The following is a 20474-nucleotide window of genomic DNA, read 5'->3' on the forward strand; positions in this document are numbered from 1 at the left end:
GTCTCCTATGTCATATTTTCGTTTCATTATTGTGCCAAATATTTTCAATGGTTGACAGGTCTGGACTGCAGGTGGGCCGGTTTAGCACCTGGACTTTGGGCACTCAAAATGAATATTTTTCAAAAAACAATACAATTTCTCAGTTTAAAAATTTAGTATGTTGTATTTATACTACTTTGAATTAATTATCAGGTTTAAACTATTTGCACATCATTGCATTCTGTATTAATTCATTTACATTTTGCACAGCGTCCCAACTTTTTTGGAAACTTTTCTTTGGAAACAGAACTCAGCAAGATAAAAATACACTGAACAGTTTGACCTTTGGAACATTGATTTCATCTGCATTTGGCGGCTGTTTCTCTCAGGTCTGCGACAGCCTACTGAGAAAAAACCCACACCTAAGTAGCACAACCACACACAGGTGCAAACCACTACTAATTACCTTCTTGTTCACCCAGCCTGTCTTTCTGTCTTCGAGGTGACTCTCGAACACACCCCTGCAATATCCTTCTTTATTTCACTTCAGTGCTGTTGTAAAGCTGGACATATGAATCACCCTCAGTGATTATCTTTATTATGGTTCTTCAGTTTGTCAGGCCGATATCAGCAGAATAGACTGAACATTGGAGCCAAAAAAAGAACAAATTCTATCTAATCTGTAACGTATATACCACAGGCGCAGATCGTGAGATTCATTGCTAGCTGTGTAGTACTTCCTGTGGGGTAGTAGTGTTTATGTAGTGTGAGCATGACAGCCTACTTTTAGATGCTCAGCTTAAATTAAGCGCTTCACCTGGAAATAGTTTATTTTAAAGCTCAGATGTTTTTGAAGAAGAATAATTGGATCGTTATCGGTGTTGGAGAAAAAAGCATGGATCAAAGACCTGATCCAAAGTGACGACCTGAGAGATCTGGTGGACAAGAGGCTCCTAACTATGTAATAAAGTGACTAGTGAATGTACAATAGAGTCAGAACAGCTTCTTATTTTGGTTCCTTTCACATGGAGCAGAAGTTCAGTGGAGCTCAGTGTTTAAATGCTCAGACTTAACACCACAGAAAAGCCTCCAGTTCTGCAAGGCTAACCACAGCATGCTCTACAGAAAACAATACTGCCTTAAGCTTGCCTGATCATTTCATCGCATATCAATGCAATTATTGCAGAAAGAGAAAACTGGTGATATTTTATTCAAGTGGAAATTATATAAATTCAACACAGTTTCTTCACCGAAGGCCTGCAGTGAGCAAAGTTATGCATGTTGAAAACAGATCTTGATCACCATACGTGCTAGAACAAGGCCTGCAAAGAAAAACAACTGCTTTTTTTGGCATAACCCACTGTAAATGGAGGGTGATGAGTATACACTACTTGTGCTCTAAGGTAGGTCAGTGAGGCGGCCTGGAAATGATGTGAAAAAGCCTGAGACTGGGATGTTACCACAAATGTTCCTGTGAAAGAGCCCAAGGAAATTCAGCAGGCCAAGTTCAACAGTTAAAGACTTGTTTAGAGCACATTTAAAGTAAACAACTCAAAAACAGCTGCTGGTAGAGTACAAAATCTAGAAGTTGCACCAAAGGAACAACATTAAATACAACATGTTACAGAATTCATAACTTTGTGAAAATCACCCTCCAGTGAGAACCGTAAAGCCATCAGACTTCCTCTCTGTGCATGAAGGCGAAAATTCCAATTGTAAAAATAGGAAATTAAAGGGAGTCTGACGCAGCGTGATTCACCGCTTAACTCTTAGAACCTGCAACAATAACAAAAGCGTATCGCCATGAGAATTAATTAATTTTTTGCATTCATAGACAAAAGTGTGAATTCAAAACTTTGGGGTTTTTTTTTTCTTCCAAAACTCCGGGTTACGTCTGTTGGGTATGTCCGTGGTGCTTCTTTAGTGACTGTCTCAATAACAAATCAGCCAGTCAGTTACTTTTCAGATAATAACTAACCAATTAGAACAGAGTCGGTTAAACAGCTTCTTATCAGGCCGTGGCTCAGAGCCACTGACAGGAATGAGTCAGTAAACTTCCACGAAATATAGGCTTTTTTCTGACTGGAAAGATTCTCAGCTAACTTTAGCTCACTATAAAGTTTGTTCTCAGTGTCTTAGTGGAGGATCACTAGTATGTGTAGCTCATTATATGACATTTGTGGATGTTTAGAGCTGAATATTAGATCATTTTTAGCAGACATTAAAACGAGAGTAATAATTTTATGCTGGGTAATGTTAGCCTTTTAGCTGAGTTACACAACTAACCCAGGCTGGGCCTCCCAAAAGAAACATCTTTGTACTAAGATGCATTCGGGAAGCCGAGCCCTTTAGTTCACCCAGCAAACCTGGTTAGACTAGAGCTTATTTTACCACTCGCATCAAACTTACATTGGATGTTGTATTAAAAAGACTTTTTAACTGAACAGTCTGTTATTATTGAGCATGTAACAAAATCTTAGACAGTAACTCAACAAAAGATTAAAAACAACCCAGTGTAAGTGATCATATATGAGGGTGTCTTATGACCCTGACTGTTGGGTTATTACTATAACACAGTGATGCTGGGTCAGATTAATCCAGCATATGTTCTCTTGTTTAGTGAGTGTTTGGTTATGAACAAGATTCTAGTTGTGTTGTTTTTAACTCGGCACTTTTTAAATGTCACATTAGCATTTTGTCAGTGTGATAAACACTAAGCTACAAAGTCAGTTCTAACATGCTTCATTTCACCCATAAAACTGTCACAAAAACCTTCTGACCAAACTCCTGACCTGACTCCTGACCTGTTACGTCAGCTTGATCTCACAGTTGGAAAAAGCAGCTTTTAAGACAGACGACCCCTTTATAAATGATTATGTCAGTTGCCATGGCAAGCTTATGTATGTGTTATGTAAACACTGCCCTACATAAAAGTGTAACCAAAACTTTCAACGGATACCCCAGATGTTTTCAGAAACACAAGAGGGGACATTTTATACTGATTTGAATTCGGTGAAAAGGGTTGTTGTGTAGACAGTCTTATACTGAGAAAAGCAACATCACGTGTTTGTCATTTTGACATTAAAACAACTGGATTAAACTCAGAAAGTCAGATTCAAACCTGTCTAACTCGTGACTGGTAGGGATTAAAGAGGATTGGACCTCATGCAAACAAACATCTGCTTGCCTGCATAACTGACTGAATGTTGTAAGTCGTTCTGACCACCCGATCCTCATACTGCATGTTGAATTTTGCAACTAACAGCGCTGACATCCTGTTATAACAAGACCAGCAGATCTTATCAGTTTCTTTGGATTCTACTGAACTGTGTGTATGAGGGATGATAACACGTTTCGTCCTGCTTTTATCACCTTTTCATTTATAGAACTAAGCCATCCAGGTTCTAGGAATAGGAAAGTCACAGCTATATATACCCCTTCTTGGGCTTGGATCTAGTGTTACAGAACAGCCCCAGCCAGATAAGGACACGACAACGACAATGTGCAGCATGAATATAAACAAACTAGCAACCAGTTCTACAATACAGAAGCACGTCACAAAGCCAGGCATTGAAGAACCACTGAAGAACATGCGCCAAAACCCCCTGGAGGAGGTACAGACTGAAAAGGCATTTGTATGGCCTGAAGGTTTGTGCAGTCATGCAGTTTCTCTGTAGTATCATTTCTGGTGTGATTGAGGACAAATACATGTGCTCAGTTGGGTTCTCATACACTGTTCCACTGAGCTACGGTTTCAGTCTCATTCTGAGCTTTTCACTGCTAGGACTCCAGTGCGAGGAGCATAACACTGCATCAAACAGCGAGACACGCTCAGTTCTGATAAGGGGCTACTTCCTTCTTGCACAGAAAGGAGGGGAGAACACGGTGGCACATCAGAGACGACAGCTCAGCGTTTGACACCGCCAGCACTGGAAGCCACTCAACAGACACCTGCAGACTCCAGGTAGGGGTTTCCACAGAACATGAAAGGAAAAGCCAAAAGCAAAAGGAACATCTGTTTGTCTGCTCTTTGTGTGTCGTGGGTAGCTGAAGAGACAACTCAGGGTGGCAACCTTGACAAAAGCTTGCTTAGGGTACGAGTAGTTGGACTGTTATTTTGACGTTGTTGGAGGTACAGGCGAAAGGTATATGAGTGCAAAAGTTAGTGTGAATGTATCTGCTTATAGGAAAAGTCATCATATTTGCTGCAGCAGGCCTGTTTTTCTTTGATAGAGACTTCAAATGGTGCAGATAAAGTACATCAGTGATCAAAGTAGAACATCTTTTTAATGTGTAAGCAGTCTTCATATATGCTGTTTGAAGCATACCAGCCAGAGGTGCTCATCTGTGCTGCAGTGCTGATAATACACCTGTATTAATCTAACTATACTGTAGGAATCATGAGCTTCTGTTAAAGTGAACACAACGTAACTGTATGCTGGTACCGATCCTGCGGAAGCCAGCGTTGGAGGGAATAATGTGCAGTCTGCTTTTGAGCAATAACATAATCAGAGAGGATGTTGCATCAGAAGCAAAAATATAACTAACCCATATGGTGTTTGCACAGTTGTGAAAATCTGTGGGTGCATTCGTGCAGAGCTTCTCAGCTTTGGGTATATTAGATTAGCCAAAATGTTCAATGTACCATTTGCAAGCTGGAACCAAAATACGAGAAACGTATGTCACAGCCTAGTAGAGTAACAGAAAATAGAGCACAGATAACGTTCACTGTTGCTTTGGCCTTGATTGAAAACAAGCGTGTTCCATGGAGGAAGCAGCCGTCACTGTCAGGGCATCTTCCCAACAGTATATTTCCCACACCTGTCTGCTCTCTCAGGCTTTTCTCTCTCCTGCTCTTTTACTAACCACAAAAACACTTCCCCCCTCCTCTCCGAGAGCAGCGCAGGAAGGGAGTTGGCACTTGTGAAAGATGTCTAGGGCTTGAGCTGAATGGCAGGAACACTGGTTCCCCCATGGTACTGTAGATAAGAGAACTGCTTTGTTGATTCCCAACCACATCCTGTTGTCATTACTGAAGCAATTAGTTTAAGTAAATCTGACAGATTGACCAGCATAAATGATTCACAACTGCGCAGATAACTTAATAATTAGTCTATTCAATCTGCTTTAACTGGCTTTTTTCCTTAATTTATGTAGTTTAACTGATACATATTTGTAAATATTTGAAGATGTATGCATAAATATGTGCGAGATGAGGGTGGGGTCTACAGTCATGACCGTACAGTATGGTCATCTAGCACAGCAGTCCAGAAAGTTTTTCACCCTATTGCTAATGTATAAAAACTATAACTTCTACCTTTGGTATCATTTTTATAATCATTTTTACTATTAAAAATATAAATAACACATTGTTATAACATATAATATGGTTATAACAGCTACATATCACCATAAGTATTGTTAATATAAATAACACATTAGAAGAAGGTTAAATATTACTGTGACTACTATTAACGAGGACAATTTGTAAGAATTACAAATAAACAAATTCATAAATAATAAGCAGCTCATATACAGACAAATCAGACATTTAGATAAACAATCCATAAACAAGGCCTGAACACTTGCAGATGAATTTCTGCTGTAACTAAGCAACTAAGTACGTAAACAACTTTATAGCAGAGAGTTCCATTTCCTGCTGACTAACCAAAGCTGAAAAGAGAATTTAAGCGTGAAGGTGGGCCGGCAGACCAGCGACTGAGTCAAATACTGAGGAGCCAGATCATGTAAAGTAGTTGTGGTGAGAACGTGACCACAGATACCAACAAGATTCTCATGCTTTTCAAAAGTGCGTCATGAGTAGTGTGTGGCGTCAAGTTTTGTATTTCTATCACACAAGAGATAAAAAACAGCGTAACGAGGCCTCTGTAACACGACACACTTCAAATACTCAAAGTTTATCACATACAGTTTCATTCATTAATTAGTTTCCAATAATGGCATCAAGTATTATTCTCAAAGGGAAAGTGACATTTAGCCTAACACAAGCTCAGTGTTCAGATAGCAGACTATGTATATACACACAGCACAAAGACCCCTGCCCTTCATTTATTTCCAGTCAGAATGGTCATTAACTACAAGTTATTCATTTTCAATGTTTGTAAAAGGCAGATATTTTAGAGAAAATTACAGCGAAGCCTCAACAATTAAATATAATATCTTTTTTCAGTATTTAGTGAAAAGAATATCTTTTTAAAGGACTTGCTTTAGGCTCACACCTCTAAAGTTCAGTCTTAGAAGTTGGTTGTAGTTTCTGCTTCTCATGATGGAAGTAATCCCAAACTCATTCAGTGATATTAAATTCTGGACTTTGGGGAGGTCAATTCATCGTTCTGAGAGCACCAGCAGCTTCTTTGTTTGATTTGCAAGTTGCTTTTCTCAGTAATGACTTCTTAACACCTGCACATTCTTTCACATTCATAACATAAGAATTGTCTCCTCACAGAAGGACGGTCAGAAACACCTGCGGATGTGTTCCAATATGAAGCGAGAAGTGGAGCTTAATGATCAGAGATACATGCTTGTTTTGCTTGTCTACCAGGTCTTGCGTGGCTATTGGGATCCTATTCTCTCTATATCTTATAATAATTTTTAAACTCCAGTTTTGGATTCTGTTATATGTAATATCTTCATAAAAATCTTCAGACAACGAATAACTTGTACTTAAGGCCACTTTGACTGTAAATGAAAAATGAAGGGTGGCCTCGTTTGCACAGCGCTGTATGTCACTGCAACAGCTGAAATGTTCAGACCTTTTCAATATTTTAAAGGTGTGAACCTCAATAAAGTGACTCAAACTGACAAATAACCCAGAATGTTCACTCTTAAAGAAGACGGCTCTTCGAGGGTTCTTTAGTAAAGACAACAGCTCTGCCTGGAACCATGAACACTCAAAAAGGGTTCTTCTGCTGAAACAAGCTTGATATCATAACAACCCCTGTCTTCACTAAAGAACCTTTAAAGAGGTATTTTTGAAAATGCACGACTGCAGATGTAAAACGGCGCTGCTAGTATTATAATGCACTGATGAGATGGTCTGGGTTTGCTTTATAACAGCAGCTACAGTTTCCTTCCTGACTTTCCACACTGAGAGAGTTTGTATTAGTGTGTAGTAGTTTGTAGTCTCACAGCTGACATTTGACGTAAAAGGCCTTGCACCTTCACTGATGTGGTTTTATTGGCTTCTTTGAGCACCTGTCAATCAATGCATGGGCTGGATTTGGTGGTAAACTGTTCCCCGGCTGTTGTGTTTGTAGATAATCTGTTAAACTGACTTAAATATCTCTTTAAATTGCTTCCTTCCAGACACGTAAGTTCCAGCTCTGGCATTTGAGGGTTCTGCTGACTTTCATTACTGACCTTTGTCCCTAGTTCCCCATTTCATTTGCTATTCATTTAGATCACGTTTCATGCAGGTGATGCAAACCACAATCAGCCTGGAAGGTGATAAATGTGTTTACAGCGGAGTTGGGATTTTATATCTGTTAACATGAGAAAAGATGTTAGATTTAACATTAGAAATGACTAAATCAGCAGTGGTTGGAGTAAACAGCGTGTGACAAAAGAAAGATAAAGATCTAATTTCTGAGAACGAGATCACCTGATCAAACGCTCTTCAGTTTGTTTATCGTCTCTATCAGAACAAAAACTCATATCTCTAAAATGGCAATTTTACAGGAGAAGGACAAAACAATTCTAAATTTTAACAGAGGTTTTAACAAGATGTATGCCAAGAAATGTTTGTCCATTCATTATGAAATGTTTACACAGCACAGAGGTAACTGGAGATAAACTGGAGATTATGCAAAACAAAAAAGGGGAATATAACGTTTTTATGCAACATCAACTACATGAATGTCAAAACCTACACGTTTTAGTGCACAAAAAAGCCTCAGAGGGTCGACAAACAGAGTAAAGGTTTCAAAGCAATATCAAAATTCCATTCAAGCATTTTCATTTCATTTCATACATTTGAGTGAATCTTAAACTATAAATTTGTTATTAATGCATATGGAAACAGTATTAAATATTACAGTCATTCAGTATTATCATCACCTCCTCACAGCTATTCAGAAGTATAGAGCTTACTTTTCTACATCATTTGAGCTCGGCAGCTGCTCTTTATGTTGAGTGGAAATTTCATAATTACTGGACCAATAAAAATCTCTTTACATTAATTAGCATTGAAAGTTCAGAAATTGTTTACCTTCTCCTGTAAAGTTTATATATATATATATATATATATATATATATATATATATATATATATATGGGGGTGGGGGGCAGTGACAGTATTTAATGGTTTAGCTTGGTGCAGCGCATTCATTCTAAGACATCAGACCCCATTGCTGATTGGATCTGTGCCAGTGCTACATCTCTGCACATACGCACTGCATGAGAAAACCACACTTACAACAACTACTGAAAGTATTTTGACAGGAAGTAAAAAATGTTATATTGTATATTCAAAAATGGAGATTATACTGTGTACTCATTCATCAGACTAGACAAAAACAATGATATGCAAATCATTTGAACCTTGTGTTTTCTTGAAAATAGTACAAAAACAGCATAGCAAATATTAAAACTGAGAAATTATATTGTTTTTTGAAAAATATATGCCTTTTTTAAATTTGCTGCAAGCAACATGAACAAAAAAAGTTGGGACGGGGGCCTGTTTACCACTGTGTTTCATTACCTCTTCTTTTAACAACACTCTGTAAGCGTTGGTGAACTGAGGAGACACTGCTGTAGTTTAGAAAGTGAAAAGTTTTCCTGTTCTTGCTTGATACAGGATTTCAGCTGCTCAACAGTTCAGGGTCGTATGAGTAGGTCTGCACTGCAGGCAGGTCAGTTTAGCACCCAGACTCTTCTAACATGGAGCAATGCTGCTGTAATACATGCAGAATGTGGTTTTACATTGTCTTGCTGAAATAATCAAGGCCTTCCCTGAAAAAGACGTCGTCTGGATGGCAGCATATGTTGCCAAAACCAGTATATATGGTTCAGCATTAATGGTGCCTTCACAGATGTGCACGTCACCCATGTCATGTATACCACTCACACTATCACAGACGCTGGTTTTTGAACTGTGCGCTGATAATAAGCCGGAGGATGCAATGTCTATTTTTTCTAAAAAGAATTTTAAATTTTGATTTGCCAAAAGACAAGACACTTTTCTACTTTGCCTCAGTCCATCTTAAATGAGCTCAGGCCCAGGGAAGGTGGCAGCATTTGTAGATCCTTTTTATGTACAGTTTCTTCTTTATGTTTTAGAGTTTTAACTTGCATTTGTGGATGCAGTGATGAACTGTGTTCAGACAGTGGTTTTCAGAAGTGTTTCTGAGCCCATGCAGTGATTTCCACTACAGAATCATGTCTGTTTTTAATGCAGTGCTGCCTGAGGGCCCAAAGATCACAACCAGCAAATACTGGTTTTTGGCCTCGTCCCTTACATACAGAGATTTCTCCAGATTCTCTGAGTCTTTAATGTTATTTTGTACCGTAGATGATGAAAAGCAAACGTTCTTTGCTATTTTTGTTATTCTTGAATTGTTGCACTGTTTGATCGTGCAGTGTTTCACAGAGTGGTGAACCCCTCCTCATCTTTACTTCTGAAAGACTCCGCCTCTCTGAGATTCTCTTTTATACTCAGTCATGTTACCAACCTGTTGCCATTTAGCCACCAGATTTTTTGTTTTTGCATTACAAAATTTTGTCAGTCTTTTGTTGCTCATGTCCCAACTTTTTTGAAAGATGTCACTGACATCAAATTCAAAATGAGCATATACTTTTCTAAAGGACAAATTTCTCAGTTTCAACATTTGATGTGTTGTCTTTGTACTATTTTCAATTAAATATAGGGTTTAAATGATTTGCGCTTCATTACATTTTGTTTTTATTTACAATTTGCACAGCGCCCCAACTTTTTTGGAAACAGGTTTGTAGGTTAAAAAATGAATAATAACTGCATCACAGTGCTACGATGTAATTATGCAGTACGTAAAAGTAAGATTTGTCACAAGTTGAATATGTAAGTATATAGTAAGTATTAAGGTAAACAATACCATACATACATACATACATACATACATCATCTAAACCGCTTATCCTTCTGGGTCGAAATGATTGTTGAAATGCACAAATCTTCCTATCAAACATGGTTCTTTAGGGAAGCATCGCTCAAAGAAGCTTTTGTTGCATCCTTTTTTTTGGCTGCTGCACATACCTGGTATTTTTCGCATAATGAACTTTAATACCTTATAAGCAAAGTATGTGTCATTACTGGTATCTTACATAATTACCCATTAAACACTATTAAACATTAAGGTATTAAGTATGTACCGTATTGTAAAATAAGCATAAGCATAATAAGCACTGCAGCAGCTTTAAGGCGACCTTCATTAAATCCCTGCTTTCGTGACAAAACCTTATGTCTCCAAAATGGCAACTTTACATGAGAAGGAAAAAATGTTTTTAACTTTAAATGGAAGTTAATGGAATATGTTTGTTTTTTTCAAAATAATTCTACAGATCCATTTATCATAAAATTTTAATGGAGGGGAATCTTCAGGGGCTTCTCGATCTTCTATGAGACTAACACAATTTATGGGAACCATAAATGCATGGCTGCTCTATACCAGGCCTTGTTTCACGGTAAAAGAGTCATAGTGAAACTGCTACAAGCTAAAACATATTCTAATCTGCCTGTCAGCAATTACACTCTGGTGCCTAAATGCTGAAATACAACAAAAATGGAGAAGGTTCTGCTCCAACAGTGACAAAATCAAACAGCAAACTGTCCATCAATGTGTGGCTTTAAAGATCTGCTTTTTTTCGTGTTCCAGTTAAGATAAATGACGCTGCGGTGCCAAGATGACCTGTCCGAATGCCGCATGCGTGGAGCACAACTCAACCAGAGTGAACTGCTCCTACAACATGACCTCCTGGGAAGAACACATGTATAATCTGTACACCTACTTCTACCTGCTCATCTTCATCCCAGGCTTGCTAGGAAACAGCATCGCTCTCTGGGTGCTGTGTCGCTTCATAAGGTGAGTCTTTTTTGACGGGCAGACATCTTCTGAAAAACGTGCTGCAGAAGTGGCCTAAGTATGACACACCCACGACCTTGTGAAATGACTGTAAGTCTGTGTAGGCGTGCGGAGAGCATCTCAACTCAACATGCCAGAATTACTTCTCTCTCTGACATGGACGGAACTGATGTTCTTTATTGCTTTTCTACTTTACAGCAAGAAGACCAAAGCCATCATCTTCATGATCAATCTGGCTGTGGCTGACCTCGCCCACGTCCTTTCCCTGCCACTGCGTATCTACTACTACTTCACCCACTCCTGGCCGTTTGGGCAGGGAATGTGCCTGCTCTGCTTCTACCTGAAATATCTCAATATGTACGCCAGCATCGCCTTCTTGGCTTGCATCAGCCTCCAGCGCTGTGCCTTCCTGATGCACCCCTTCTGTGCCAAGAAGTGGAAGCGGCGCTACGACGTACGCATTAGCATTGCGGTGTGGCTGGTGGTAGGCCTCTGCTGCTCTCCCTTCATCTTGATGAGGACCAACTCAGAGCAGAAAAATGGGACGAGCTGCTTCAAAGACTTGCCCATGCGGAAGCTGAAACTGGGCACTGCTGTAACGATGATGGCCTTCGGGGAGCTCCTGGGCTTCGTGATCCCGCTGATCATCATCGGCTTCTGCTCCTACTTCATTGTGCGCTCCTTGCAGCAGAGCACTCAGGCTGGCCACTCGGTCAATGACAAGAAGAGGGCCTTGCGCATGGTGCTGGTGTGTACGGGAGTGTTCCTCTTCTGCTTCGCTCCGTACCACGTCAACTTTCTGCTGTACATGATGGTCTCACAGGACCTCATTACCGAGTGCACCATGAGACAGGCAGTTAAACAGTTCCATCCCATCTCTCTGTGCATAGCCAGCCTCAACTGCTGCCTGAATCCACTCATATACTACTTCCTCACCACGGAGTTCCGACAGCAGCTCAGCCGTCATGGCAGCTCAGTGCTGAGAGGCCGGCTGATGAGTCTGGAGAGCACCTCCTCCTATAAAGAATGAGCTCTTCTAGACCTTCACAGGTATGCATTAGTAGCCAGTGTCTCCTTGCGCTGCTTCTTTCTCTCCCTCTTCTTCTCCGTGACGCACTTTTTCCACTCATTGTTTCAAGCTGCACTGTGACGAGGGAACTGAAGGATGGTGGCTGTAGTTTTGACACTGTAGAGCTTAAAAAAATAACCTTGAACTGTTTTTAAAGAAGAATTGTAGGTACAACCACAATACAGTATTTTGTCTGTTTGTAATGGAGAGAACTGTCTCGAGGGTCACCACTCAGAGTGGCTGTCCAGAGAAAACACAGGACCAACATCAGAGCAGAACTGATTAATCAGTACAACTGACTGTCTGGACCCTCTGAAATACAGGACTAAAGGTTTTTGCCCATGTTCAGACTCAGTGACCTAGTTTTAAAGGGAAGATAAAGACATACTGTGTTGGGTTCTTATGTAAACGTAATCCTAGTAGAATGTGCTCTTACTATGTTATTGCACTAAAACAAACATGATGAAAACAAGCACTTAAAGGCGTGACGTTGCTGTCAGAGCAAATCCTTCCATCTCCATTTTTGCCTTTTTTTTTGCATGAGTTGAAGGCTCCAGCTGACATTCACACTGTGTCAAAACTTCATGACAGATGGACCAATAAAAATGGTCAAAAATGACTAAGAATGCAACCCTTTTGCATTAACCTACATTCAGTTAAGGGGTTTTTGCCTCTCCTGTAAAGTTACTTTGTTGAGATACGAGGTTTTTGTTCTGACAGCGATGATGTGTTTTATTTTGGTGACACTACTGAAGAGCAACGTTAACAGGTTATAGCCTTTTGTGACAACTGTCATAAGCCTATGTAGCCTTATGAATGCTGCCTCTCAGTAGAGCATCATCCTCATTTTACAGATAATACAAAGCTGACAAAGTAATTCTAACTTTGTTTAATTTTATATGGTTTTGTAGTGAACTGAAATAGGCAGAACTGAGAGTGTCATATCTTCTCTGAACTGAACAATCGATGTATCACTGATTGCCATCAGTAAAATGCAAGTAACAATCACGGGTGGAAAATACTTGAGTAGTTTTACTTTATTTCCATACTGAAGTATTATTGATTTGTACTTTATTCAAGTATTATTGGAATTAAATACTTGTGCTTTTTTTTTTCTTAATTACATTTACAGAAAAATTGTTCATTTAGCCCTTTAAAGTGTTCATTACATACATCTATAAGGCCAGGAGGTTTTTCTCTTACCGACCATCACTTGATCTGAGCTCCTGAACATTTGAAGGTATTGTTTTTTTATTAAACACCCAACCAAATTCATCTCATGGTAATTCAAACCCCTAACTATGCTAATTTGTCTTTGTGCAATCGATATTTTCAATTTCACTCAAGTAGATTTCTGACTCTGTACTTCCGCTTTGAGTAAGATTTTGACGAAGTACTCAAACTTTCACATAAGTATTGTTTCGCTGTACTTTTTCCTTCCCGGTAATAATAATAGTAGTAATAATAGTAATAATAATAAGCTAAAGCAATTGTAGGCATGTTTATTCCTGTCAGTGTTATAAGAGGTTGTAAATAAAATCATTGATGAATGCTTTTATAATGTTGTTCTGGTATTTACTGTATCCTGTTTTCTCTTATATACAGTGGTTCAATGCTTCTGTTTTGCATTCTTTTCTAAATGAATGCAAATTTTCCATTACAAATTATTTTAATAGCATAAATATTAGCATATTAGTGAAATATTTACATGAATCTTGGATTGTTTTAGCATTAGGTCTGCCTCCCTCTTCCTTCTGCTTTAATGTTTAAATGATTGTGAACTCAAGACTCCACAAGCCTCTGATGAGTAGATCAACAGATGAGACTAAAAAAAATCTGACTTTGTACAAAACAGCCTTTACTATGTCACAGATCTGCTTACGTAATAATGTCATACAGACAGAGCGGAATCTTCAATACTGCGTCTACATCGTACTTTACATTTTTCTTTGTTTTAAAGTTTGTACAGTTCTAAAAGGTTCTGTTCTTTATTTCCTGATTGACATGAAAAAAAAGAAGAGACCCAGATTTTCAAACGTGCTCTCAGACATTTGGACTTCACTGTACTCATTTCTTGCCACTGTATGCAAAATTTCACTGTGAAGTGTTTGTGAAACTACTGTAAATAACAAACAAACCTCTCTATTTCAGTGGTTTCCTCATACAGACTCAGATGTACGTGCTTCTTATTTGCATTGCACACCCCCAAATGTTCTTTCCACCCAGCTGAATTTACCAAAGGACCCCGGCCAGGTGATTACCCCAAAGCTCTCGAGAAAGCCAGATATTATTGATCTTTTCCATGACTCATTTACTGAACCACTCTCGCTTCAAAACGTGCTCAGTGGAGGAGCTGCGGGGGAGAGCGGTGCACGGCGCTGCTGCACATCATAGCATCACGCAGTCACCAGCAGGGGAGAACAGAGCACCGACGACACTGCTTTCACATTTTGCATGATTAATCACTTTTATTCAAGTAACAAACATCTATGCTACAAATGACTGAACTTTATTCACTATTTGTGAACAATTTGGCCAAAAGTGGGAGTGAAAATATTACAGTGTGCCCTGTAGGCAGTCAGAGTGGCTAGTTTACTACAGATTTTAGTTAAATTGATGCACTATATACAATATAGTTTAGTGTTGATGAAATGAGCTACTCAATCTAAGTACATCCAAAATATGTTAATCAAAATACACGACTCATGAAAAAAATACTGTTAGAGCAAATATCAGCATAATGTCAGCATAGTAAAATTAAAATTTTAATATAAAATAAATTATTTATTTTAATTAAAATATATTATTTACAATACCAGTTTGGACACACTTACTCATTGAAGTTTTTTTGGTGTGTATATATATGTGTGTATATATATATATATATATATATATATATATATATATATGTATATATATATATATATATATATATACATACATATGTATATATACATATATATATATATATATATATATTACTATTTTCAATCATTTAGAATAATAATGAGCACATCAGAACAATGAAATGACACATATGAAAATTTGCAATCCAGAAAAAAGTGATAAACAATCCAAACAATCTTCTATTTTAGAAATTAGCCCCTTTTGCCTTGATGCAGCTTTACTCAAGATGTTCTCTCTAACAAGAAGATTTACATCTGCTGAGAACTCATACATCGGCATCTGCTTCCTTTTGTACTCGTCTTACAAACAAACTTCATTTAAGTATAAGTCGTAAGATGTCTTTGGGCCTGTTTCCCAGACAAGCCTAGTCCTGGACTAAACAACATTTTGAATGGAGGTCCAAACATTTGACTACAAGTGTACATGACATCCAGTGTGTTTTTATATAAAAATACACCAATTTAATGTATATAGAGGAAATCCTGACGTCTCTTATGGTTTAAGTTTAGTTGTATCCAGCCCTGCCGTGAGTCACTTATGTGCTTCAAAATAGTTCCACATTACAGCTACTAAAGGGTGATTAAAATGATGTAGGTGTGAATTCTGCTGTTTCAGCTCAGTAAATAAAGTGATAAAACACCTATTATGAAAAAAGACTTTATGGTGCAAAAATGGTCGACAGGGTGAATCATGAGAAACGTGTTTCGGACCGCTGTCAAAACTTGCGAACGCAGTTGGTTTGACAATTTGAGAATCATCATCTACAAAAAACAAGTTCTACTTAACTACTTAACTGGTACGATTAGGGCTTCCTACATTCAGCCTTCATAACAAATGTATAAGCCCTGAATAATGTATTAAAAAAGCAATACTTGACTACTTATGAACAGCTTATGTCAATATCTGCAAGATGTTTTAGGACGTGAACACTATATTGACATAAGGGCTTTTTTATTTTTCTACTTGAGTTAAAGTTTAAGAGTGAGTGCTTGTTTATAAGTGTACTTAAGTATCAAAAGTAAACACACTGAGTTACTGGTTATTTGCCATTTTGATGAGCAGGGAAACCCGTTTGGCTGCTGATAGAAGGTGGAGTTCGGTGGATAGAAGGTGGAGGTCTTCGCTATATAAACTGTACTCTTTGGTAGAAATTTACAATGATAAAAATGTATCATAGTGTAAATGCCTTTATGTCGACACATGAACTGTACATAATTACTCATGTAGTGCGTGTTATTCAGCACTTCTGCTTGTGTTGAGAAGGCCCTCGTAGGTAGTCTTCAGATAAAGCGTTACCAAAAAGTTCTGTGTTACATTAACGCCCAATCCCCCCCCCCTCCCCCCTCGTCCTTGCGCTCTCCTTCAGAAGCTTCACGCTGACAGACAGCTGCCACCCAGGAGACCGCTGGGCCGACACCCAGGAGGCCGCTGGTTTGTAAGGTAAACAGTTTACAGCAGCTGCTCCACTAGGTGGAAGTGGCAGCTGGAGGCCGGCCAAGCCTCAAGGGTAGCAGTTAAACTGTCACTTCACAAGCACACATGAGCACTTTGTCTGGAAAGAAGCTCCACGTGAAAACGGCAGCCCACACAACACAACCCTCAGCTCCTCAGAGGAGAGATAATGCAGGTAGCTTGTTTAATATCCATGGACCTTTTTGGTAAAAAGCCCCTGTAAATCACCATTTAATCAGTAAATTAATTAAACAATATTAATCATTAATGACTGTTAATGTTTACGGATCATTCTACTGAATTTGTTCAAACTGCCGTCAAAAAGCACAATTTAAAAAAAACTAATAAGTATTCAGACCTTAAACATTTAAAAGGATTATTATCTACGCAAACTTGACATTCACAGTAATAAGCTAAACATAAACAGTAATAAGTTCGTCATAAGCTAAATATGAACAAAATCATCATTTATAGAAGACTTTCTATTGTCCCAAACCTGAACTTCAAATGTTTTGTTAAAGTTGTAAAATTTAATTTCTTCTAAAGTGAAGTCAAAAGATTTATGTTTATTATTTAATTTAGATTTATTATTTTTTTAAAATATTAAAATATTAGTTTTCATGTCATCACCAAAACAAAGAGTTTTAGTCTGTAGGCAGAGTCTTGTTTTAGCCACGCCCCTGCATTTTAGAGCAGGAAGTGAGGCTGCATCCCTGTCCCTCATGGCCACATGGTGAGCAGTTAGAGCCCATTGTTATGAAGTCAATGTGTCCCAAAGTCTGAACACACGGTCTGCAATCTCTGTCTTTGTCTCCAATACAAAATGTTATAATTTTATGTGTTTAATATCTGTGTTTGTTAGTCATGTACTGGCTAACTTTTCTCAGCTATGCTCAAAATCTCACTTATGATTGGCTGTTGTGGTAGTGACAAAACGGAATGTTCAATCATACATTTTAATAAAATAAACATAATTAAGGTATAGAGTCACACAAAGCAAAAGGATTTTAGTCTAAAGTCAGTTTAAAGTCTGAAATGTGTTCTGACTTTAAACTGGTTTTCTAGAATGATTCTAGAACTGTAAGAAAAGCTACCATTTGAATTATTATCCATTTATTTATTGACAAATAATTAACTCCTTTTCACAGCAGCCATAAAATGCCATTTCTGCCTGTTCTGGACATCCTTCAGTTTTTGCTCTATGATTTTTTTAGTTGATATATGTCATATAGGTGATATTATACATTTAAAATGTGTATGACTTACAAAACTGGAAGTGAACTGGATTTTCATCTTTGTAGGTGAAGCAGGTCAACTTTTAGAAAAGTGTTTTTAGGGATGCATCGATACTGATACTGGTACTGGTATTGGGCATTGGGCCGATACCGTGCTCATTTACTCAACTCACTGATACCATCATTCCGATACCCGCTGATACTGTGTGCCGTAAGCCGAGTGTAGCTGCTGCACTAATGAACAAACAACTCAGGATGGCAGTGAAGGAGGATCTGCTCACACAGAGAGGAGTTACTGACTCCGTCACTGGTCACTGGCCAGACCTGCACTGTGTGATTTTAGACTGTTTAAACACACAATCGCTTCCCAATAAGGGTGGAGACACGGAGGCCAAACAGAGAAAAGTCAACATTTCCTACCAGAGTCTGTCTTTGCTGACTTTACTCTGTTTGACTGAGAAGAATAGCGAGATATAAACGTGATTTTTGTTTTTTGTAAAACAGGCTGTAGAAAGACCGAACTGTCCTACTGTGAACATCACCGCCTGACTTTAGCTTCAGTGCTCAGTGTTAGCAGCGCTGCTCAGTTTCTCCATGTTCAGCACTCAACTTGAAGCCTGTTATTTTGGATGAAATGGCTTTATATTAACTGTTCATGGAGTGTTTTCGTACAGTGTATGTAAATCAGAGGTTTTTATTCAGTGTACAGTGAGAGTCACCAAAGAACAAGAACTCTAAACTCGTGCAGTGTCTGTCTGGCTTTAGAGGACATTCAGTTACGGTTCAACCAGCCAAACATCAGACCTGAGATGTAAAACTCCACAAGTGAGCTCCTCAGATGTGATTCCTGCTGTCGCTGTGCTGCTGCTGAAAGACACAGATTGGGGTTCAAACCTGTGAATCGTGTTTTAATTACAGCTGTACAGCAGTGTAGCATAGTTAGCTTACTCACATCATTTAATATAAGCATGAGTTTAACGATTTAACTGCTAAGATACATAACGCTCATTTATACTAACTGCTTAACTGAATGGTAGGTTCCTCAGTATGGTATCGGACTCAGAATCAGCGAGTACTAATAAATATGTACTCATAATCATCTGAAGAAAGGGGGGGTGGGGGTGGGGGGTTCTCACCTCTCCTTTACCCCTCATTGTTTTCTATCAGCTCAACATAGAGTCACATTTCACACACAGAGCCAACAGTGTTCCAGTTAATCTGACAGTGTTACCAGTCAAATATTATATTTGATTATATTAACTAAAACTGTGATAAAATCTCATTGGCTCTGTCATTCTCTCGTCATCCGGGGTCAACCAGAGGAGGATGAGTTCCTCCCTCGAACCTGAGCTCCTCTCAAGGTTTCTTCCTGTTGCTCCTAGGGAGTTTTTTGTTGCCACTGTCACGTCTGGCTCACTGATGGGGGGCTTGGACCTGGATTCAGTTCCTTACGTCTAAACATGGACTGCTTTTTATTTTTATTTTATTTTTATTCTTTTGATAACCCTTCCATAAACTGCTTTTCTGTAAAGCTGCTTTGAGACACTAGTTGTAAAAAGTGCTATAAAAATAAATGTTGTTGTTGTTGTTGTAAAACTATATTCTGCCCGCAGAATGGTCACTATGTGGACCACAAAAAGAGGTTAAATGCTTTTAATAAACGTATTTAAGTATAATAAATAATGGCATTTTTCTGAATATATTATAAAGTTCAGTTGCACCTTTATAACAGGGGTTCAATTATTGATTATTAATGTAAAAACGCAATATTATCCACTTATTATGATTAATGATGCTTTAAGGACAAAATTAGGCTTAATATTTCAAGTTAAATAATTTATGAGTTAAATTGTTTCAAAGAATAATATTATTATTATTTAAAACTATTAATGATTCTGTTTCTACAATTTAATATTATTGATTATTCAATAATTATTTCTGCGTGTCACTGGGTAAATGGTTACCATTTAAATAGTACCATTTATTAATAAGTATTTATTATGTAATAATTAACAGTAATTAACAAAGATAATGATACTAGATAATGATTAAGTTGCTTACTAGGGCCTGTTATAAAATTGTTCTAATATAATATAAACAATAAATTGTTACCATCTTTCCTCCATGTTAACATCACTGTTAAAGCGTCATCTATTCTGCATTTTTCTTTGATTTATTTACTCCACATTTCTATGAATTTATATAGCAAACAAATCATAATTCATTTTAATATGATCACTTAACAACCTCTCTTTATACCTTTTAACTAAACATGCTTTTTTATTTTACTGTGCTTTTAAGACTAGTATGTAAATGATCTCTGTTCTGATTGGCTGCGCTGTATTGTACCTTATTCAAAAAGCAGTTTGGGCTGCAACACTCCTTATACCTTGGCGTGAGTGGGTGGGGCTTAACCGCTGTAGCCTGAATAGGTGGATATATATGAACGTGTTGGTTCTCCTGCCATCACAAAAACAATGAATTCATACCAGCTTAGTTTTCACACATTATTGGTCTTACACAAAAAATCTTGACAAAGTCTTTTACTTTTTTACATAATTTGAAATGTTAACATTTCACGATGAACGATTCACCAAAAATGCTAAAAAAATTACTTGAAAAATTCTTGTTACACTAAATTAAATTGAAAGTTAAGAATACTTTTCCTTCTCCTCAGGGATGGATTACTGACCAGGTCAACGGGGCCAGCGACAACCAGGGGCCTCTGAGTGCCACAGGACTCGGTGGGCCTCAGAC

General features: G+C 38.1%; 1 protein-coding gene across 2 annotated transcripts; it reads left to right on the forward strand.

Moving 5' to 3' along the window:
• Positions 1-3374: 3374 nt before the first annotated feature.
• Positions 3375-20474, forward strand: p2ry10 (P2Y receptor family member 10). Of its 2 annotated transcripts, none has more exons than XM_036569427.1 (4): positions 3375-3627; positions 3764-3943; positions 10848-11054; positions 11253-13679. In XM_036569427.1, the coding sequence occupies exons 3-4, from the start codon at positions 10876-10878 to the stop codon at positions 12082-12084; spliced, it is 1011 nt and encodes a 336-aa protein (XP_036425320.1). In that variant the 5' UTR covers positions 3375-3627; positions 3764-3943; positions 10848-10875; the 3' UTR covers positions 12085-13679. The 2 variants fall into 2 exon arrangements, with proteins under 2 accessions (XP_036425320.1, XP_036425321.1); XM_036569428.1 differs by lacking the exon at positions 3375-3627 and adding an exon at positions 20395-20474 and having other exon boundaries at positions 3641-3943; positions 11253-12104.

This window comes from Colossoma macropomum, unplaced genomic scaffold (genome assembly GCF_904425465.1).
Source record: "Colossoma macropomum unplaced genomic scaffold, Colossoma_macropomum, whole genome shotgun sequence".
In the NCBI taxonomy this organism is placed as follows: domain Eukaryota; kingdom Metazoa; phylum Chordata; class Actinopteri; order Characiformes; family Serrasalmidae; genus Colossoma; species Colossoma macropomum.

Bases quoted from the DNA above. Each gene is read 5' to 3' on its own strand.
- p2ry10 (XM_036569427.1), top strand. From the start codon at position 10,876: ATGACCTGTCCGAATGCCGCATGCGTGGAGCACAACTCAACCAGAGTG. The intron at 11,055-11,252 runs GTGAGTCTTTTT...TCTACTTTACAG, and splicing joins GTGCTGTGTCGCTTCATAAG to CAAGAAGACCAAAGCCATCA.